The 23423-nt window shown below is 40.5% G+C and overlaps 1 protein-coding gene across 3 annotated transcripts; it reads right to left on the bottom strand.

Moving 5' to 3' along the window:
* Positions 1–1769: 1769 nt before the first annotated feature.
* LOC123975711 (fibulin-2-like) lies at positions 1770–22997 on the bottom strand. Of its 3 annotated transcripts, XM_046057409.1 has the most exons (16): positions 21558–22997; positions 15518–15632; positions 15025–15154; positions 13296–13497; positions 12153–12371; positions 11301–11411; positions 10624–10725; positions 9690–9821; positions 6596–6739; positions 5633–5773; positions 5396–5524; positions 4664–4789; positions 4101–4217; positions 3864–3992; positions 3338–3461; positions 1770–2902 (listed from the first exon to the last, which is right to left on the bottom strand). In XM_046057409.1, exons 1-16 carry the CDS (start codon positions 22912–22914, stop codon positions 2545–2547), a joined length of 3636 nt encoding a protein of 1211 aa, XP_045913365.1. In that variant the 5' UTR covers positions 22915–22997; the 3' UTR covers positions 1770–2544. The 3 variants fall into 3 exon arrangements, 2 of the variants coding, with proteins under 2 accessions (XP_045913365.1, XP_045913366.1); XM_046057410.1 differs by lacking the exon at positions 4664–4789; XR_006826147.1 differs by lacking the exons at positions 1770–2902; positions 3338–3461; positions 3864–3992 and adding an exon at positions 4384–4446 and having other exon boundaries at positions 4104–4217.
* Positions 22998–23423: the final 426 nt, after the last annotated feature.

The following is a 23423-nucleotide window of genomic DNA, read 5'->3' as shown; positions in this document are numbered from 1 at the left end:
CATTCCTAATTTTTTCTTTTTATATTACTGTTATTTAGCCAAAAACAAGTATTTGACCCAGACAGCCTTACCTTGAAACCGTCACAAATGTAGTAGTACAAAATGATGTGCATGATGTTCAAAACTGCAGAGGAAACACATATTATTTGCAATCAGTAACACATACTGATAAGCAAGTTCAAGTAAAAATAGCTAGAGTAGATTAGAACAGTTTGCAAAGTTTGGTAAAATGGCCCACCAGTAAGATAAAAAATAACTCTCACACTGGGTCGAAACAACCCATAGTCTTGTGTGGTTTTCTACCCATGCTGGGTGAATTTAACTCATATTGCGTTGAAGCTATATTGACCCAACTTGTGTGTGTTTTTTGTGTACACAGTCTTCTGGTTTCAGCTAAAAAGGCATCTCCACTGGAGCAATGAGAGTTGAGTGCCTTGCTCAAGGGCATGTCATCATTTACTGCTGACTGAGGGGAGAACATTCCCTGTTCATTTTCCTCAACTATAACACTGAGGCTACACAGAAAGCTTAATGATCTTTAGTACAGTTCATTACAGTTCCCTCTTCCTTTGTCCAGTATATTTCAAAACTTCCCGTCAGTGTCTCTAAACCCATGATAGATGTCTGTATCTTCCCCTGTCTGGGATGTGTTATTCACTGTCCCTGAGACACAGCACCACCTAATCTTGAAGAGCAGATAAAGCTAATTAGGGGAAAGAGACATCAATCACAGCTCTAAGGCTGGTTATGTATTGTACATACCAAGAGTGGCATCTCAGTCACTGGGTGTGCTTGAGTCAGTCATACACTCGTAGCTATTATTATGAGTTATGTTAGGAGGAGCATCTTACACTCAAAGAATGAGAAAGCTTTACTTAATGTTTCCTTGATTCTTTTGGGACTAACCAACAACTGTTCATTTTCACCAAGCAAGGAATAAGGGTCTAAAATTAATGCAGAAATCACAGAAATCAGTCTCTTTTGTTGAAATGACCTTCAACAGTATAACTCATCTCAGAGACCAGAAAAACTGGCGAGCAGCCGTGTTTGGATGTGCAACATGCATTAATACAGCTGTCACAGAGACACACACACCCTTTCCTGATAATTACAGCAGGTCCAGGAGATTCGCTGAACTGAGGAGAGCAGAAGATGACCTTATAGCTTTACGTAGAGCTTAGAAAAATAAAATCATCTTAGCTCCTTTGTTTATAGATGTTTTATACTTTATTTAGTTCATATTTCTACACAATTATATTTTTATTGTTTAAAAAAACTACTGTTGCCTTGGAAGAAAGCCAAAATGTCCAGGTGTAGGACTGCACTCACCCTGTAGATGGGAGTATAACTCTTTCTATGTTACAATCTACAGTATGGGGTAGAACTTGTTTAGAGCCTGTAAGACCTAACATATAAATATAAAAAAGACTATAATAATGTTATATTATGTCAGATTTCAAACACTACATGATCATTGCTTTTATTAGATGCCATAGAATGTGTGTGCGTCAAGGAGGCATGTGTTGAAGGATGATGCTCATGTTGAGCTCACTTGCAAGGTGTGAACAGGCATGTAAATAGGTATAGATATTTACTGTGTGACATGCCCTGACAAGAATGGATTATATACTTTAATAATAATGTTTACTATATACAATGGTGCATAATTAAACCAGTTTGTCAAGTGGAAATGACTAAGGAAAGACTATGAAACAAAAATACACACTCCTCCTCAATAATTAATATCCATAAATGAAAGTTGCCAATACTCACCAAATCACATAGGTGTTTATTATTTTTAGTAAAATACTGCAGCTTATGAATCTAGCATAAAAATATGATACATCCATACATAATGTGTCTCATACAAAAATACACCATATAGAATAATATAAAATGATAAAATATGAAGGGTAAAAGAAAAGAGACATACTAGTTTAGGCGCTGTAATGGAAACTCATCTTCTGCTTTTTGTCACATTGTTATCAAATTACACATCTTCATCTTATAACAGGATGATATGAGCAATAAGTCTCTTATTACAAAAAAAGAGCTGGGAAGAAGCTTGAGATTGCCTGTTATCATTTTTATGCTTTACTTACATCGGGTTAAGATCATCAAAACAATGGCAAATTGTTTCATTCTGGTGGTATAATAAATATCTTTGTATCTCTAAAGTTATTATTTTGGATTCAGATATTAATGGGTTTTTGAAAATATAGAATGTATTTTCCTTAATGGAAATTACTTACATGTATAATTCCAGTGGAAAATGAAAAAAAGATAACTTGCCATTACAGGGTTTTCATGCAATTGCTGTGAAAACAAATGGGCATAAGGCAGTGTTCAACAGTTTCTTTCTGAATATTCCACAACTCTTACAACAATGCTTAAATATTAACTTCAACTGGACATAAGCAAGATTAACTACTAAAACCAATCATGACAGACAGTGGAATACTTTATGACGTTGTTAAATAGTGATATGAAAAGTCTTCAGGAACTGAATTAAGGTCCATAGTGGCCACTGCACATCTCTAACTGTTAGAGGGGGTTGGCTGTGATGAAGACGTAGATCCTGGCATGGAAAGTGGTGAACGTCCCCTGTCTCCAAAGCTTCATCTCCACATTGATTAAGAAATCCCTTGTACCCTCAACCTGTCGATGCAAGTACACAGCACCTGTGTAGGCATTCAGCTTCCGGGTGCTGAAGTAGTTTTCCTCATTGCCCTGCGTGATGCTGACGATGACGTTGTCTCCCGAGTAGGCAGGGGAGGGTCCGATACGGAAGATCTGTGCAGGGATGACGATGTTGGACTGGAAGCTGAGGTAATAGTAGGTGATCCTCAGCGGAGAGTTTTGACACTCCAGGTAGTTAGGACAGCTGATCCGCTCACAGCGCCTACAGGGGACACAGGTAAGGCAACTTTCTTTGTATTCAACATTTTTCAACAACAAGGCAATTCTAAGTTCTTTAAAAAAGAAATAAAACATGTTAAGACAAGATAAATATTATAATTAATTAAATATTTCAAGATAAAGCATCATTTTATTACTGAATTATTATTAAATCAGTTTCCTATACATTAATTCTTACTGAATACTAATTCTCTTCACTCACACTCTGTCCAATAAAGACGGAATGCCCAACTCCCCCCCCCCAACCCCCCCACCAAATTGCCCAACAGTTAAACTGACTGAGTTGTCCTTATCGACTTTAAATAGATCAAACTCCAAATATATCATAAACTACATAACAGAATATCAGCCTTTTGAAAGATCAATGAGGCATCATATTGAACATTGGTATGGCTTTTAAACAGATTATATCACTCACGTGTCAGACACCTTGCGGTAGTTTGGTGGACAGGTGAGAGAAAGGCAGCGGTACCCTCCTTGGATGTTGTAGCAGGTCTCGGCCAGAGAGCAGTTATGGGCACCTGTAGCACACTCATCGATATCTAGAACAGATAATGCACAAGGGCTGGTTTACTGCCTGGAGCCGAGGAAACGTGCTAGTTACAGTTGGACATTGAGGAAAAGCCTCATTGCCGAAACATGTAGGACAAAACTAATCCTTGTGGGGAATGAAAAAACTGCTCAAGTAAAAAAATTCAAATTAGCTAGACAAGATTTTTAGTACAATAAAGTTTTATAGCCTGTGTAATTACTGAGCCACTGTAAAAGTACCAATTATATTTATCTGTGCAGAACATTACACTCAATGTAGAGTTAAATGGGTGCAGAGACATTTTAAAAATCTGTTTCAGAGCAGAATTCAATGAGGTTCATGTGTACTGAAGCAGCTACAATACAGTGAGTGTATGCATTTTGTTGGTTTTGTTTTTTAGAAGGGTGTTCACCTCTGCAAGAGCGTCCATTTGGAGACATGGTGTATCCATATTCAGGACAGGTACACTGGTAACTGCCAGGAACATTCACGCACTTATAGGTGCACAGATGGCCGATGCTCTGGGAACACTCGTCGATGTCTGAGCAAAAAGGAGGAAGTAAATCATGTGAGATTGATTCATAAACCTGTCTGAACATTAGTTTCGTATAAATATGGTATTTGTGGTGTGTAATAGAGTGTGCCCCACCTTCACAGGTGTGCCCATCCTCCCTGAGGTGGTAGCCCTGTCTGCAGTAGCACTGGTAGGAACCATAGATGTTGGCACACTCCTGATTGCATGGGCTGGCCAAACACTCATTCACATCTGGAGATTAGAGGTTAGGGCTCATTACTGTCACAATTGACTTGATCAAAGGGTTTTCAATGTTTTTATCCTAACATATAAACAAGATGTTGTGATTAAGCCAATTATGTTTTTACTGTTTTGTGCTTGGAGGCATGGTATGACATACAGTGTAATACACTAATACCTCTAACTGCCGTTCCTCTTCAGCAATATACTGTACAGTGGCCAGCTTTAATATCAGCTCAGTCTAGGAATAACGCAAACACACAAACACACACACACACACACACACACACACACACACACACACACACACAGGTCTGGTACACCAACAAACACAGTCAGACATTAAACACGCATATTTTCACGCGCAGATTCACCAAAACATACAACCACATGCACCAACACGTACACATGCATGCGCCCTCTCACACCTATGCAGGCAGACACTTATACACACACACCTTCACAGTTCTTCCCATTTCTGGATAAGCGGAAGCCAGAGGTACACGAGCATTCATAGGAGCCCGGGGTGTTCTCACAGGTCTGGGCACACAGGCGGCCTGGATAGCGCCAGCACTCATTTACATCTGATAGGAAGAAGCAGTGTCATCATACCTCTGTAAGTGTGTATTGTATTTATGTATATGTGTATTATGTGTTCAAGTGTACGTGTGCAACCAAGCGGGTGTTTATGTGCATGCCTGTGTGCGTTTGTGTGCATGTCAACGCGAGTGCAGTGTGAGGGGACCAGCTGCCTGCTCATAGTCTAAACACTTGAGCAGAGTCCATTATCATGAGAGTCACAACACAGTGAATCACAAACAGAGGGAGCAGCAGCAGCAAGCAAGCAAGCAGCAGGGGCAGAACAGAGTCCTCTGCAGCAGGAGACGTGATCACCCCAGTCGCTACTGCAGGAGGCAGCAGCAGAACCCAGGAAACAGCAGCAGCTTTCCCACCACAGAATAATAAACAGGAACAGCAGAATGGGCAGACAATGAAGAGGGGCGGCTGTAAAGTAGTGCAAATGAGTGATAAAGTGATGAAGGGGGAAAAAAAGGTAAACAGAGAACAGTATAAGTAGGAAAGTGAGAGAAAGGAGGGTTAAGACAAAATGCATAAAGCTCCACTTGTGTCTCTTAAAATGTAGCAAGTGTGCTACTTCTGAATGATAATGTGTATTATGTCCAGCGTACCTACACACATCCTCCTGAATGAATCATACTGATAGCCTGTCTGGCATTCACAACGATAGGAACCAGGCAGATTGTGGCACAGCTGGCCCTCTCCACATCGATGCAGACTGCCCTGACACTCGTCCACATCTACAAGGCACATAAGAGATGGAAAAATCAATTAAATGACAATTATTCAGCTGCCCCCACTTCATGAATCAATGTCGTTTGTTCATGTGTAACAATTACAAATCATACCAATACATCTGGATCCATCAGGACTGGCATGATAGCCACGGCTACATATTATCTTCCTTTGGCACATGTAGGATCCCACTGTGTTGATGCAGTTAAAATCCTGGCTACATGGCTGGGCCAAAGCGCCACACTCATCAATGTCTGTCAAAAGGAGAGAGAGAGAAAGACAGAGAGGGATGAAGAAGAAAAAGAAAGACAGATGAAGTGAGGAGACCTAAAGGCACAAAGGCATGCTCTTTAGCCACACTGTGGTATCAAAGCAAACACACATCACACAGTTGCATTCCCATGGATAACTTTGTTGTGTGTGTGTGTCTGACATTTTCTCAATTTTGTCATTTCTCAGAGCATTTCTTTTTCACTTCTTTTACAGGGGCGTCGGCTGCCTCGACTTGCCCCAGTTCCTGCCCCTGGGGGCTAATTCCACAGCATCAGTTTGTACTGTAGGAGGACAGAGGACTGGCTTTTATCCACCCTTCTGCAGTCCCTAACAGCAACCTCTCTGATCTCCTGTCTGTGTGGCATTTAACCCCTCTGTTGCTGCAGCTACGCTGATTCACCTGCACGTCGTACTGCCGTGCGTGTATGTGGACTATGATTCACCTGTGGGGAAATTTTGTGGTTGGCTTGGTTCACTCGTGTGCTTGGGAATAAGATTGTGAATCTCTAAAAACAAAAACTATACTGACTGTTATGTAAAACCACACAGAAGACCCTTAATTGCTTGTTAAACCCTCATACAGTGACACAAATTAATACTGAATCTTTTTTTTTTCCCCCAACCAAACACTTTCTCGGTTTATTTCCTCTGTTAGCACAATTAAAACCAGAAAAAGGATGATGAATTGAGTGAAAACCTCCATATGTTTTGCCCCCACTCCCTTGCCCAAGACAGGGAACAATTGTAAACCTCACTGTAAAAAACTTATATCATCATCTCAGTAAGAAAGTGAATTCCTTTACCTATACATTTGCCCTGTGCGTCCCAGTTAAAGCCCACTGGACACTGAGATCGAGGTATGGGGTTGCACCTGAAGGAGCCCTCAGTGTTGACACACTCAAAGCCAAGTCCACAGTTATGGGTCCGCTGCACACATTCATTGATATCTGAGGAATAAGATGAATAAATGCGCTAATGAGGACTGAATACATTTTTAATTGCAAATAAAGCACACCTCAACCATTATTTGTTTGAGGCTAATAATCCATAACGTGTTAACTAAACAGTGCATGCTACGAGATCCATACATGTAATGCCAAATTTCGCCACTGGATGGCACTGTGGTTAAATGGCAGATTCGACAGGCTGCTGTTTATTTATCTTAATGCTCTCCCTGTCAATACTCTAGAGGTTAATCAACACTAAAATAATTGTATTGGAACCTCTTCTATATCATCATCTATACTAATAGCTCTTGTTAAAACCAGAATGGCCTGAATGACAGTTTATTATTTCAACTAGATGAATACATCTAATGAGTCAAACCAGCGGAAGTCACATGCAGTAGTCTTCGTGAATTAACATTGTGGTTTATTCCCCTAGAGTACTCTAACACCTGTCTACTGAGGGACTTACCTCCTGTCAATCAGCCTTCCACATCTGCCACAGTATGAACCAAAGCTGGAGGGAAATCTCAAAAGAACACAAAATGTGGTGCATATGTGTGTGTGTGTATGTGTGTGTGTGTGTGTGTGTGTGTGTGTGCATAATGCATGAGTGTCTTGAGTTTTCAGGGAGGCTTGCAGGATTTCACTATATGTAATTGCTGTAGTATGGCCTAAACCAGCTCTGGCAGGCAGCCCTGCTGATACACTGTAGGGTAGGTGTCTAAACAGCAGATAGTGATTGAGCATCTTGCTCCTGACACAAGCCTGGCAGAGTCGGCAAGAGCTGAGTGGGCCCGGCACCGGCGGAGACAGAGACAGAAAAGCAAGGAAGTAGGATAAATGTGTGAGTGATTGGCAGTGGCCTCCCTGAAGGCAATGGGTTCAAGAAACCTACAAGGTCAAAAAGTCTATGTGCTGTACGTGAGAATTTATCCCCTTGAACACTTGGTTGGTTTTTTTTGACTGTTTTCACTCCCTGTATTCACAGGGTTATGGCATAGTCACTGCATAGTTCGTAAGTATTGTTATTTCCAGAATGAATTTGGCTGAAGAAGATAATAAGCATATGCAAGGACACTTTTTATGAAATGAAAAGTTTTACACAGTTTAATTTAAATTTTTTTAGCCATTGGCACGAAGGTTGGTCCACCACTTCAGTCTAGATGGAAATATCAGCTATTGCCATGAACTTACAGGAGTTTTTGATTCCTAGTCAATAAATCCTAATGACTTTGGTGACCCTCTGACTCTCATGTCAAATCTCAAAGTCATGGTGGTGCTAGAGGAAAGCACCACCATGACTTTGAGATTTGTGGTTTTGAGTGAAATAGCTCAACAACTATTGGATAGATTGCCATACAGTTGGTACATTTATGTCCCCCTCAGGATGAATTGTAATAACTTTGGGGATCCTCTGACCTTTTTATCTTGTATTGTGAATGTGAGCTTTTAGCAAAAGCACTGCTCTGCCTAAAAACAGCCTCACAGAGTAGCTAGCATGACTGCAGACTTTTCCTCTCATTTGCAGACTTTTTAAAATAATAAAATATATGAATGAAGTATGAAGTATGATTAGAATATTGGTGTTCCATGGATATAACAACCACATTGACATTTTTTGCCTTAGTACAATAAAGTTTAAAAAATCCACTCGTGTAAAACATGAAAACGTCAATCCTTGTCACTTCTGTTATTTTTAATTCAATTTATGATTAATAAGTTTTGACCCTAATATGTCCACTATGCTTTGGATGATGTGAACAGGAAGTGTAATATTGCCATGAGTTACTGAGTTAGCTGTAGGCTACACCTGAGCCCCTGAGCCCCATTTTGCGCCTGATATTGTTAACATTTTGGCAAATCTGCACTATAGAAATTCATGCTGCATTGGCTACAAGCAATTCATGTTTGCACTGATGGTTTTTGATGGTTAAAAAAAGTCTAAATTTGTTGATTATGTGCCAAAATCTTAAATAAGAAAGAGTAAGTTGTACTGATTTAAGCAATATGTGTGTGATATCTGGACATTCTGGTGTGATTGAGCTATGACACCAAAAACAAAGAGTGATTTTTGGCACAAAATGTGTCAATCTGGTGTTAAGGTTGTTGAACACACTGGGTCAGGAAGACAGTGAATATTAATGCAAGAATGCACAATTAATTCATGGTCTTATCTGAGTCATTCTGTTTAGAGAAGGGAGAGGGACACAATTTAGTTTCTTCCAGTGTGGTGACTTTGCTTCATTTGTCAGAAGAGGAAAAAGGAGAGTTTCATTACAGTCTCTTAGTAAGCCATGAATAGGGAATAGGTAGCGCAACACAAAGCTGTTTTTTCACTCTGCACTTATGCCAACGGCCTGAAGTGGCAGCTGTTTGGAGGCTTACTGTTAAACATACTTTCTTGTTAAATGCTCATTTTGCCTGATTAAACATTCTTTAAGGAGCTGCATATTGGCAGAGTCTCCCATCTGCAGTGGAAAACAGCACTTACAGCACATAAACTAAAACTCATCTTAGTGGTCCTTCTTCCTGAACATCCTGCTTTATGAATGAGACTTCTGCACAGGCCCAATTTATGGTGCATGGAAATAATGAGACGTATTGGGAGGTTTACTGCTTCCTCTCAAAGTTGGGCGCCACCAACAAAGACACACCAACTAGCTCTTCAGAGTTAAGGGCAAGCAAAGATTATGGAAGTGGCTCTCTGGAGTAATATTTCTTATTATTCCCTCTTGTCTATGTGCTAACATGTGAAATTACACAATCACTGGATGTGGAGAATTAAAAAAATCTAATTTTCAATACTTACTTTCAAGGGTTTGTTTGCCTGAACAATGTGCCTTCCTTACATTGTGAAAATACAGTAATACAAATGCTCTCCTGCTGGTATTTACAACATATTCATTGTGGGTAAAAGTGAATACTTTGATACTAATAAGGTATGGTGTACCTTCACATATGTTATTGTTGATCTGGTATCCTGGGGGACAGGTGATCAGTCTCTGACAGATGTAACTCCCTGCAGTGTTCACGCAGCGCTCGTTCAGCTGGCAGGCATGTGCGGACAAACACTCATTTATGTCTGGAAGTTTAAAAAAAAAGAATATAAAGGACAAATGTGTCAGTGTGATAAAAGAGAATTACTAATTGCACAGTAGAAGTACAGGATATACAAAATGCCATCAACTGAGCCGTGATCTGTGTGTAACAGTCAGCAGTTAGAAGCCCATTAAAAAGACAGGTTGGGCCCTCCACTGGGAGAGACATTAGGGGCAAGGCCACTGGGCATAACATCCACACAATGAGAAACTTGTCACCATACCTAGCCCCTCTTTGTGTCACTGCCACGGTTTGCTGCTGTCAAACAGGAGACAGACCAGTGGTTATGGCTTAACTTAAAGATACAGTAAATCCCTATGGAGACAGCTTAGAAACATATAGCAGTAGCTGATCTGCCTTAGGATAAACCACGCAGTCCATCACCAATCTGAGTGGAAATTAAGGGTAGATATGGGATGCAGTTCGTAAGATATATCGTGATAATGCATGGATAGTCTGTTAGAGACCCAGATCAGGAACAAGATGATAAGAACATCTTTTTTTTGTGTGCATCACAGTGTGTTGCTAAGAGTGAAGGGGATTAGTGCTGTATCTCCAAATCTAGAGGCGCTGATTAGAGAAAAGACACATCAGTGGCAGACAGTCTTGCCAAGAAACTCTCCTCAACTGGAACCAAACTCCTCTGGCTGAAAAAGAAGAAGTGAAATGAGGGCTGACATTGCGAGTTATTTTTCACTTCTATGATTGCACAACATTTCCACATGTTACCATGGTGTGATGCAAGAAAATGTTTTCAGTATTCCAACCAAGTTTTAGGTCCTTACCCTCACAGGAGCGCCCGTCAGCCATGAGGGAGAATCCTGGGAAGCAGGAGCATTGTGGCCTTCCACCCACTGAGGTGCAGTGTTGCTCACATGGGCTGTTTCCTGAAAATAATACTGTACAGTCAAATACAATATATATGAATAATACTGTACTACAAACTCCATACAAGAGCATTCAGGGTGAAACAGGGGAGCTTTGTGGCTCTGGGTGGGAGACAAGAACACTATTTACAATATTGCCGTTTGCTCACTTCCTTTTTCCAGGTTGATCCCTGACCTGGTCATATTGTATTTCCTACTTTTGGCGCACAGTGTGGTAGACCTCCACCCTGGTGTCATAGAAACCAAACAAGACAAACAAAATGTGGCCCTGCACAGATTATGATATGGAGAACCCGTGAGAATGGGTGGCTGATGCTGAAAACAAACTAACCTTTGATACCATCTCACCACTTGTGTTTTGACATTTGCAGCACAATTTTAATTGAAAGGGTGAGTTTGAAATAATAACATGTCAATCTGTGGCAGCCTGCTCTCACTTCACATCTACACATATTCGACTACATCAAGATGCATGTTCCAGTCTCTGATTAAGACGTAAGGATGAATGAAAGTGCTCAGGGTGGGCTGTCAGGTCTGCAGCACCTTTTCCCATCATTAAGCTGTACGTTTCTAACCTTCACAGGAGTTGAGTGGGACACGGGGCTCGGTGGAAGGCAGAGGTGGGGAAGTAGGCTCTGCTGCCGCTCTGTCAGTCTCCTTCAGTCCGTTCTCCTTGTCCTCCGTATCTGCAGAAACATGAGTCTCATCACACTGTAATTAAAAATTCCACCTCTTCATTTACTCCGGTCTTAGTTAGAGGCTTGAACCTTATGCAATTCCTGCATTTTCATCCAACGATATGAGGATAGTTGCCACAGATGTAAGATGTAATAGCAGTGAAGGTGAGACAGAAAAAAACATTGCCTGCAGACAAACATTTGGTGTTATTAGTGATCCTCATCCCTCACTGTAATTTGCTGAGAGCTCTGGCATAAAGATCCTGTTGAGACAGGCTTGTGTTGGTGAAAAACACTGTTGATTAAAGTCTGGTACACAATGTACAGCATTACCTGAAAATACTTCTGAACCGTACACCTGAGCAGACCTTCAGTTTGTGCAAAGAATGATTTTCAAATAGTGAAAATGCTTTCTTTTTCATCTGAAAAGCTTTTTGACAACAGCAGAGATGTGATTAGTTGAGCGTTGCTGTCACTCCAGGAAAGGGATGTTAGTGTGTGATTAAAGTAACTATTATTAGCCAGTATCAGGCCTTGCAGACAGGAAGGAACTCAAAGAGACCAGGAAAATAATACACTACGAATGTGTAGACAAATTAGGACAAATGGGATCTTCCTGACAGGAATACAGACTGTAAATCATATTTCAAAGAGCAAATGGCACAGAGAGTCACTTTCCTGTGTACTGGCATCACTGGAAATGTCTGCTAGATCTTTGTGACAAAATAAGATTGGTGGTCTTCACTTTACCTTGCGCACAAGTGACAGCGTCCTCTTGCAGCACGTATCCAGGGAAGCACTCACACCGGAAAGAGCCTGGCGTGTTGACACATCTGTGGTGGCAGATGTTGCCCTCATATATCAGGCACTCATCCATGTCCTCCACTTCAACAGGACCCTCCACCGCATTCTCCCCATCCCGCTCCTCACCGATGGAGAAGGCCTCTTTAGGGTACGGGCTGTCAGATACTACAGCAAACAGAGAGAGTGGCTGTTGTTCCCGCTGGCAATTAAACTGTATAATGATATAAAACTGCATTCAAAGTTTAAAATTGTTTTATCACTTCAAAGGATAATAATAATAATAATTACAGGAAAGGCATAATGGCCACAATAATTAAATATAAATTTAATATATAAAATATATATTTTTTTATTGTAATGTTTATTTTTGCAGGGATAAAAATACACAGCATCATCCACTACCACATACTACATTATTCATATTCTAAACAAGTTTGCAACACCGTTTCTTAGATGGGTTCTTAAAAATACACATGCAGTTACAATAAAATAACCATTAAGTGCATTAATAATATTATGATTGATCTCTTTCTTTTTGCTTTGTGTTACCAGAACTGCAGCAGTGTCTCATGCCAAATGGAATGGGTCCAAATGTTTGTCATGATGTGGAAACAAAAATTACCTAACTGACTAATTAACCATAACAGAAGAAAACATAATGTATGGCACCTGATCATCCACGACCACACGGTTTTTACTGCAACATGGATGGTCAAGTTCTTCACCTTGTACAAGCCAAACCAAATCAGTGCAAGAATTCTACTAACAACATTGTGGTTTACTGAAAAAGAATTGAATGCAAAGCCAGGCCGGCAGACAGGCATTAGATCTCTTAGAGTTACATTACAGGATATGGGCTATTATACTTTGTTCTGGGAGGCCAGTGAGGCACACCATTTTTCAGCAGGGTTTGGAAACCTTACTATAATGCTTCCTTTCAACAGCTAGTATAAAGAAAATTTATTGTCTTTGGTTTAAAACAGTACTTTTCTCTGGCAGTGCATCAGTGTCTATTACATTCCCCCACCTCCCTTGGCATGGAGCATGCAATGCATGTGTATTTGCTTGTGCAATATTTGTTGACAGTACCTTTTTTTGGTGTTGGAGTGGGGTTGAGAGAGGGCCTCTCTCTGACAGAGTGCCAGTCATCCTGATTCCCAGCTGTGCTGTCCTCCCCATCGCAGCAGGTTAGAAATAAGTGTCTGCAGTGGAAGCCCAGGTAGGAGTGGGCTTCGCAGCGATGCCCCTCACTGCGGAACTGCAGCCCCAGAGAACAGCAGTCACAGCACTCCTGCAGGTCACACAGTCAGTCTTTACACATGTAGTCATAGATCATTTTGCTCTTTACAGTAGCTGTTGTACTTAACATTTCAAAATCCGTTTTTATGAAAAAGCCTACACACGGAATGGTCCATACTGTTAGCAAGGTTTGCTTTTAGTCACGCTAGCGGCACAGCTCTAAGGATGGCCAGTCTGAGCACTTCGGTCAAGACTGAAATATCTTGATAACTATCTGATAGTTATACATATATATATATATAGTTATATTTCAGTATTTCAGGATTGATATTAAAATTTGTACTGACATCATCCGCATAGGATTACTTTTATGAGAAACTTTTTTGGGGGGGTAAAATATCTAAATATTGGATGGTTTGTCGTGAAATTTGACAGATATCTATGGTGCCCAGAAGATGAATCCTAAAGCCTTTGGTGAGCCTTTGACTTTTCCTTTAGTGCCACCATTAGGTCAATACCTGCAAAAATACATTCCCATCATTCTCAGCTGTACTCTGTATTTACTTCTTATTAGAAAATGCTAGCCTGCTAACACTAAAATGGTAAACATTACTTGCTGAACATCAGCATGTTAGCATTGTTACTGTGTGAATATTAGCATGTTGAAGTTGGCATTTAGCACCACTGTGTCTAAATAGCCTCAAAGAGTGGCAGCAGACTATTAATTTGTTGAACTGAACTTTGATAGTTACAAGCATGAATTTGGACCAACTCTTCTCTTATTCACAGCCTCTCACTCTGTTTCCCTGTACCTCACAGCTAGATCACCACTTAAGAGTGCATGGGGGCAGAGCAAAACATAAAACTGAAGTAATGACCACTGTGATGTACAGTGGCTGTATATGGCATAATATTACTAAATCTACAGGGGTCTACAGAAAGGTGGTGAAAGCCAATATTTAACAGCTGCACTGCAGCATAGAGTCGATAATGGCTCCATGTTGCTCAAGGGCCTATGAGCAGGTGAGTAAGTATCCTTCAACACAGAGGTCAAGCGGAAAATGAGTGGTTTTGGGAACCTGGCCAAACGTGATAGAGTTACACAGTGCCCATAACTTGACCCTCATTAATCACCATAATAGCTATCTACCACTGCTACTGTTTTACCACATCAATTATCAGTGTTTCAACATTTCAGAGAGGCCAACAATTGGCTTATGACATTTTTAATTGCTGAGGTCTGCTTTGATGATTGTAAAGATTTAGGACTGTAGGAATCTTCAGTTGTAATTGGCCCTAAATCATTTTGTCTAAATAAAATAAAGTAATTGAATTGGCACCACATGCTCAGAGGAGATATGATGAATAAAGTTGCTCAAACATGGCATAGAGACTCTTACTGGCTCCAGACTAGTACCATTTTCACATGTTTTCAATTCTACAATGACTAATGCATTAATCAATTGCTAATTCAGACTGCATTAGGCTTAATTTGAAATTTACAATGTCATTAAGTTTGACTGTGAACCCAGTGAACTGTGTTTACCCTTTGCCGTAGCATTTGATCACATATACTTGCCTTGTAGGAATCAATCCTACATTTATTGCTGGTGTCCTCTTGACACATATCCCCTGCTCTGGCTGCATTCATTCCAGCCAAACACCGACTTTCTCTCAGGGAACTGAGGCAGCACTGTTGTTGGGCAGTCCTGGCAGAGAAAAGCAAACAGGAGAAAGGACTGCAGATGTGTTTGGACTGCAACGGTGGCCCTGCAGCAACAACGAGTGGGCCGTTCTTCCCACAAGTGCTGCTACAGAGCTGACTGAAATGTGTTTTCAAGTTAAAATTTAATTAGATCTTAAAAATTTACTTGATTGATCTTGCAAGAAAACACCTCATAATAAAATATGAGCATGTTTTGTCATTATGTCTCTAATCTATCTTCACATTCACATTGTTGATGAGTCCGGTGAAGTAGATAAACAGCCTATGTTTCCACAGAAGGCTATTTAAGATGATTTACAGTGTGCAGAACTAAACGACGTGAAAGGGCGTTTAATAATGACCTTACCAGCAGATGGAGTGTCTATCTTTCTTGGGTAGGTCCATGTTGTTGCAGTGACCATTAGCTGAAGCCCATTTCTCCCCTGTCTCACAGCAGGTCTTCACCAGCTCTTTGGCAGACACTATAATGAAACACAAACACCCGGCTCCAGATTTATCCCTCTCAGTGCAGCCAGTGTTTCAGAGGAATCACATGAAATAAAGGTTACAATGTGAATTCAGCTGGAAACGGATGGTTATTTACTGCAGTAGAATTTCATCAGTATGATGCTGCAAAATCTGGTTACAGGATATTTGAGGTACAACTGAATTCTATCTTTTGTGAAACAGATTTAGAACTGGTTTTAGTGACTTTACGCTGAGAAAAGCAAGTACAATCTTTGTTTTTCCTCTCAGACTTCTTGACTCTGCTCTCACTTTCATTGGCAGGGAGAAGTATGAAACTCAAGACTCTGTAAAATTACCTTCAGAGTAAAATTGTACTGTTTGGTTAAATCCTGGCTAATCAGAGCAGAAGCAGAGTGAAAGAGTAACACATTAGCACTTCATTTCAAACTGGGTCAGGCAACAGACAGAGCAAAAACACATTTTCCAGTTTACGGGGAAAATGTATACGTGTTCCTTCAATAACAGGGCAGCGCATTCCAGCTTTGATTTGTGGCTCCTGCACTACTGTAGGAGACACATCTCATGACATTCATGCCTTCACAGTCAGTCACACCATACAGTGCAAAACATCTGTCAATCTGGATATAAAACAAAACACAGTGTTTTTTTTACCATTGAGAGTTTTAACGGAGTGTTGAGTGTTTTAATTTTAAATTAACTAATCCAATCTAATCAGAACCAGAAATAACCCTCTTAAATGTTTATGTAACATGTTGCATTTATTTACTGCATTTTTTATTATGTTTTATGTGCTGACACTGGCCCTCACTGGATTTCTGATTATCACAATTATGTAGAGTAGAATAGAGTGATAGTAGCTACAGACTATATACAGAGTAGGTGTTTTTTTTGGTATTTAGAGGTTGATAGTGTAGATATGTTGCAAGTGTCTTTCCAGTTATAACACAGATGCAAATCGATATCAGAAAACAGATTATAACCAGAGTCTAAAGCCATACTGGCGGCGCTGTGAGTCTGCACTTAGGCTTTGTGCTTTGAGCTAAATGCTAATATCAGCATGCTAATATGTGCCCAGTGACAATGCTAACATACTGATCTTTAGCAGGTAATGTTTACCATGCTCAGAGTCTAGCATGTTAGCATGACATTTGCTAATTAGCTCTAAACACAAGGTACAGCTGAGGCTGATGGGGATGTCATTAGTTTTACAGGTATTTGTTCAAAAACCAAAGTATTGGGCAAATTTGACCAGATGATGGCACTAGATGAAGATCAGGGATTACAATTCATCCTGTGGGGAATATTAATGTTTGTATCAAATTTCATCGCAATGCATATTTTGACATTTCACTAAAACAAAAAATGTGAATGCTAAAGAAAAGGTCAGGGGATCACCAAAGTAAGGAAGATCCAGGGGACTGTGAATGTTCATGACAGCCCATCATATATTTGCCAACACTGCCATCCCTAGAGCCACCCCGCTAGTGTGGCAAAAAATTATATGAACAACCTTCCGTCACCTTTAATTGGTCTCTCGTAGCATGGTCTGCTCTAATGTAAGGTTCAAATGATGGTGGTGGTCATGCAGACGAAAGACCAAGCAAAAATCTTATTGCAATTATAAATAGATGAAGCTCAGTACAGACATTGGAGAGCGCCCAAGGTCATTCTAGCATTTTAACTTCCACATCCACTTTATTTGTTTTCATACTTCTTCTTGACTTACCTATGTAAGATGAAGGCAATTACTCAGAATAGAGCAAGTGACTGCTGCAGTGTGCATAATTTAAAGGTTTAGAAATGAGAAAATCTAAACCTTGAAAGGCACAATGACTCTTTGATATATAACTACAGTATCTGTGCCAGCCATGGAGTTAAACAAGTCCCTTTGAACCTAAGTGGATGTATATTAAAAGACAGAGAACATAATGATTCATCCTCTTTCTTTTGCCTCCTATTGATTTTCTCCAGGTGGATTCAATAAGAACATGACACAAATTTGCTCCATGTGTATATCCAGAATGTACCATGTTTACAAAGGATTTAGAGGGTGAAATAACTTTGGATAGAGATTGCATTTCACCAAAATAGCTACTTGGGATGAACGATAAACTATTTTAACCAAGCTACATCTGAGACTAACCAGGTTTCTTCCTGTTTCTTTGACAGACCTTCTAATTAAGCCTGTATTGCAACTCTTTCCATTCAACAGTGCAATAATTAGCTAAGTTGATTTATTGGGCTAGCACAATGGAGTTCTATATAATATTCACTTGAAAGGTGTCTGAGGAGCATCTCCGTGTTCCAGGCCTGTCATTATATCTGGCCATTAGACTAACATTAACACCAGATGCTTTGCTCTTGTCCAAATCCAGAACTTGTGACATCACACCCTCTGAAATCTATGGAGCAAGAATAATAACCAAAAAGGGAATAAAGGGTTGCCACTAATCAAGGCTCATGTGTCTTTTCTTTTGTGAACTTGGCAGTGATTTACAATACAGGTGGGCTGGAGTCAACAGAACTGACAAAGTGAATAACAGCACATGCAGAGGGTCCATGACATACGAATCATGCGGTAGTACATGTCAGATGCTGAAAGCTTAAAAACCTGTCCGTGTGTATGTGTGTGTGTGTGTGTGTATTCAGAATCTGTGTAAAGCTCAGGAGGAAGTGACACAATGTTCTTCTCACCTAAACCATGAGTACTTGAACAGATACAGTGCCTTTTGAAACACATAAACACTGTCCAAGAACAGCTGGTTGTGACATAACAGGGAGGGCTCTCCTGCGGTCACCATGACTTCATCTCCTGGCCAATTCAGGTTCCAATTATTGACAACTTATGTCTTAATCTCTCTAAGACTGTGATCCAACAATCGTGTGATCCATCTTTTTGTAGTGTTAGTCAGGATTAAAGTTAGTTGACCCAAACCCAGGGGGCTTGTCTCAGTCTTTGATGGTTTCATACCATAATGTCCAAACCAGTGACACTTCCTTTTAACCTGAGATGATGATAACCTGAAAGAAACACTAAAATAAACACTGCCAGTACTTGTCGCTAATGGTGCATTTAATTATTGTGACTTATAGCTTGTGTTTCCTATGCATACCACCCGTGTCCTTGACACACCCAGGCAGGCGCAAGCCCATGGTGTTTTGTAGTCTCTGCCATGCAACATCAGCATTAGACATTCTTTTTGCATTTTAAATTGGTTAAGTATATTCCACTGCACATCTCTGACATAATACTCTCCACAGTCTGGTAATTTGAACCTGTTTCCCATTGCCTTATTATGTCTTATATATTCCAAGGTGTGTTCACAAACCAGAACACAGGAAATTTGCTCATTTCTTGCCAGATGAAATCCGTCCAAATCCTGATTTTGGACCTGATGGACGAAAATAACAGTGAGGAGTAATATTACTTAATTTGTTGGTATAAGTTCCATCAGAAGTATTACTATTTTCTGCATTTGATCTGTTAATGTGCTACTATTCACTACCAGTCTCAGAGTGGTTTCCTGCATCTGGAGCATATGTTTTGTTTTATTTATGAGCATGGGTGACATGTGGATAAGGCGGTTTTTCAGTAAGGAGCAGTGAGCTATCTTCTCCAAACTGATCTTCACAGTAGTGGAATTCACCCATCTTTTCATCCTAACGAAAATTATACATCTGCTCAGCCCACTCCTATATGCAGCATGTTGTGACAGTTCTGTGGATAAAAACAAGCACTCAGATGCTTTTCATGCTTCAGTTTTCTCAACTTCTCCATGTCTAATTTTCTTCTGGTTTAGTTCAATGTTAAGGTTGGTGCTTGGTAAAGTAGGAAGGTACGTTACTGAGAGGAAAAATGTGTGGAGGTATGCTTCAGATGAGGTGATTACTGAGAAGATTGGGAAACCAGCAGCCTCACGCGAGACAGGTAATCACACCAGCTCATGAGGGACCAGTGAGTAGCGTCTGGCAATCAAGCCACAACAGTGGTCTCATTCATCACATGGGTATTATGCCTCTCACAGGTACAGCCCCCAAGAAATCCTACACTAGGTCCAGCCCAGTATTGGAAAGCCTAAACAATCCCATCCCCCATCTGAGCACACACTCATTTGGTTGGAAAGAGAGAGGGCAAATGGGCAGGAGTTATTGACTGAAAGAAAAAAACATTTATTTTGGGCCGTGTCCCCCGGCAAACACAGCCCATTTATGTTTAGTGAAAAAAGGTTGTGTTCTTGTTATTCATGCTTTCTTTTTTGCTCGCCAAATACCTTGGCATCCTCCGCTAATAGCATTGATAACAGGCATTTGTCAAGACTCTTATCAGCTGGGTTTTTCCTGTCTGTGCTTTAACATGTCCAATGACCTTCACAAGTGAACCCTAACAGTGTCATTCCATCCTCCAAACTGAGTGGCCAGGCCAGTTAGCTCGAGCTCCTTATCCCAGGAGAAAAAGCCATCCTGCTTTGACTTTCAGCTCAAACTCTCTTCCATGAAGCTATAATTCACAATTAAATAGCTGAACTTTATCCTAATGCACTTATGGCCAGTGTGGAAAACCTTTGAGGACGTCTGTCAAAGTAAATATCATTTCTTTCCCCTTAGTGAACAAAAGTATTTCTATGTTGGCTCACAGATGTCCACACATAGTTTCACATTTTACCCAGACTTGACCCGAGTATGGAGCCAAAATGTGTCATGGCAAACAGCAACTAACGGTCAATTTGTAACCTGTATGCTGCAACTTTATGCTGGTAAATTAACTTGACAGGTACCTCTAGAGTTCAATCCCACAGAAACACCTCAGAGATGCATTCAGCATATACTATACATACCTATGGAGACCAGGTGCTGAAAGGAAAGAAAAGTCCTGACAGGTCTCAACAAACATCATACTGCTGTAAAGTAGGTTAACCACACACCTCTAGATTGCGGTTTGCTGGACAAAACACTACTAATAAGAAAGAGTCCTCAGAACCCTGAACCTATTTCTTTAGTAATTCTATCACTGAAGTGGTTATAAGGATGAAATGAAAATGCTAATACATTTCACTCATTCATAATTTAGTTTAGTAACTCTCTTCATAGGGAAGTATTGTAAAAGGCTATAGTGAGACTACCTGGTACAGCCATAATTTATGGGGAAATGGTTAAATTAGGCTTTCCTTGGCTAAAAGGTTAAAAAAGGAATCATTAACACATATGGAATTGCATAAAATCTAAAGCAACACAAATTTGCATTACTATTTTTTTCATTTAGAACGTATATGTTACCTAACTTTACATTTTAAATAAGATGTCATATGTCACATTTTCCAGTGCAGTGGAACTCCTCTTCTAGACATCCTTGTAACCACTTCATCGTCTGATTTCTCTCCTAGTGCCTGCAGTTGATTGGCCTACATGCCTTTAAGGCTGATCTGTTTGACAACATGCTGATAATATGATACAGGCAGGAGGCACAACCCCAGGACTTACATCGGAGCAAAGTAGGGAGGGAAATTGCAATTTTTACAGATTACAGGGTTTATCAGATGTATTAGAAGTATAATAATGTAGATATAGCACCAGGCTTGGTATTACTCACTATTTACAAACCTCAACTTGAATGCATGAAAATTAGTACATGCTAAGAATAGTTCTTTTGTCTACTGAGTAAGGTAGATAAATGCTATCAAGGGAGAACAGACTTTCCATGGACAATTGTTTTTCCTGGAGTGCTGCCAGGTTGAATAGAGTGATTATAAATTCCTCCTCAAAAGACAGGATGTGAGAGAAGGAAAAGGAAGATGTATTTTGAAAATTCTGTATTCTGATCTAGGCATTGAACAAATCAAAACATTTTGTTTCAGATTTATTTTAAATTTAGCTGCTTTCAATTACTTTAGAAGAGTTGGGATACTGTTATACTAACTTACCTTCTGTGTCTCCCTCACCATCCTGAGAGCGGTAGTTGTTGAGTGTTTGGGGTTGTCTTTGAGGCTGCTCTCCATCCTCCTGCATCCTGACTGGAGCTCTGCTGGTGGGATTGAACTGTATTGTGGGGTGTGAGCTCCGCTCCTCTTTACCGAGCAGCTGCCTGTGCTCCACTGACACTTTTTCTTGTAACTTATGGCCGACAGAATGGGAGCCGCCATGACTCTGTGTGCGACTGCCCTGACTATGTTTGTGAATGCCAGAGTGCATTCCCCCTTTGTTTGCATGGGCAGTGTATTCTGTGTCTTTCAAAGTTTCCTGTACCACTCTGTTTCTGTCACTGTTATGTCTAATAGTCCTTTCGCCAGTTTCCAGTTGTGGCCTGTGGTTCTCTGTGGTCTGTATGGTTGCTGTTATTAGGGATGTTGATGTTTCGCTCTGAGTCTCTCGAGTGGTTGGATCCATGTTATGTGCAACCTCAGCCTCACTGCTCCTCTCTGGATCAGGGCTTTTTTGTGTCTTCCTCAGGTCATGTCTACTGTCATCATGGGAGCTGAAGGAAGTGGAGCTTGACTCTTGGTAAACTGGTGTTGCTGTAGTAGATTCCAGTGGTTGGGCCAGATCATGGATAGTGGAAGACGTTGGCCCTGCCAGTGTATAGTCATAATCCTCGGTGCCAAAACTGGGTGGGTCCTGCTTATACAGTGGTAGAGTGTTTCCCAGTGCCAGCTTGGAAAATGGTTCCACAGGACTCTTCTGGTGGCTGCCATGATGGCTGCTAGGGTCTCTGAAAGGGTTGTTGTTCTCAGTAGTTGTAACCCACATGGGTTTATTAGAACTACGAAGGTCACAACCAGGGATAGGTGAACACATTAGCCTTCCACCTTCATTTGGACAGTGGCAAACATGGCACGGGTCTATCTGATAGGAGTGTCCTGCCTCATACTTCTTGCTGCGTTGGGTACAGCCAATTCGCTCACATTGAGGACATCCATCTGCAGGTTGTAAAATATCAATGCAGTTGGGAGGAATTTCAGGGCACGGAATAAAACGGCAGCTTATTTTCCCTCCTCCCTGGGGACAGGAGCATTCAGTGCTTCCGAAATCCACAAAGTAAGATTCCCCCTCTGGGACTTTCCCTTTCCGGAAGCCTGCTTGGACGCAGTCGTAGTACTGGTAACGCTCACAGGTGCAGCCCATTAGTTTACATGTGGGACAGCAGGCACCTTTCTCTAAAACCGTTTCGATGCAGTTCTGCAGAACAGGACAGTCCACACCTGTGCAGTCTTCCTGGCTTAGACAGGTGTCCATGCACAAAATAATCCAACATAAAAACAACATTGCCTTCTGAATGTTCATTTTGTAAAAAAAAAAAAAAAAAGAAAGAAAACAAGGCAGTTCTTCAAAGTTAGTGTCTCTTCAGGCTAGATTTTATTCCAGATGAGAAAGAATTTTGTGTCTTTTAGCCTGTGGAAGTAAACAGTGGTTAATGATATATTTATAGTTCTCTGGCACTCGGCTTGATAACAATCACTGTACTATTATTTTTGGTTTGTTTTTACAGTTGTTATCAAAAACACATGTTTTAACGGAATAACCTGTCTGCTTTAATTTGACCTAATGCCAACTGTAAATTTTTCCATCCTACTCTTTTGGCACCACAGGGGATGAAAGCTGTGGTTTATATGTGGTTGCACATTTGGCTGAAGTTAAGGTTGACTGAGGGACATATGTTCAATAAAAACCTAACAAAAAATATCAATTGTTGATAAAACAATGCTGAAATAACAAACTTTCTATGACAATGTTATAGTTTGCCACACTAAAACAGTGTGTTAATTGTATTGCACAGAGAACTACTTATCTAC

The sequence above is a fragment of the Micropterus dolomieu genome, linkage group LG08 (genome assembly GCF_021292245.1).
Source record: "Micropterus dolomieu isolate WLL.071019.BEF.003 ecotype Adirondacks linkage group LG08, ASM2129224v1, whole genome shotgun sequence".
In the NCBI taxonomy this organism is placed as follows: Eukaryota; Metazoa; Chordata; class Actinopteri; order Centrarchiformes; family Centrarchidae; genus Micropterus; species Micropterus dolomieu.
The sequence above is the reverse complement of the archived record's forward strand: the minus strand, read 5'-3'. Positions and strand labels throughout refer to the sequence as shown.

Bases quoted from the DNA above. Each gene is read 5' to 3' on its own strand.
- LOC123975711 (XM_046057409.1), bottom strand. From the start codon at position 22,914: ATGAACATTCAGAAGGCAATGTTGTTTTTATGTTGGATTATTTTGTGC. The intron at 4,218-4,663 runs GTGTGTGTGTAT...TCTAATCTCCAG, and splicing joins AAATGGGAAGAACTGTGAAG to ATGTGAATGAGTGTTTGGCC. The intron at 2,903-3,337 runs GTGAGTGATATA...TGTCCCCTGTAG, and splicing joins TACCGCAAGGTGTCTGACAC to GCGCTGTGAGCGGATCAGCT.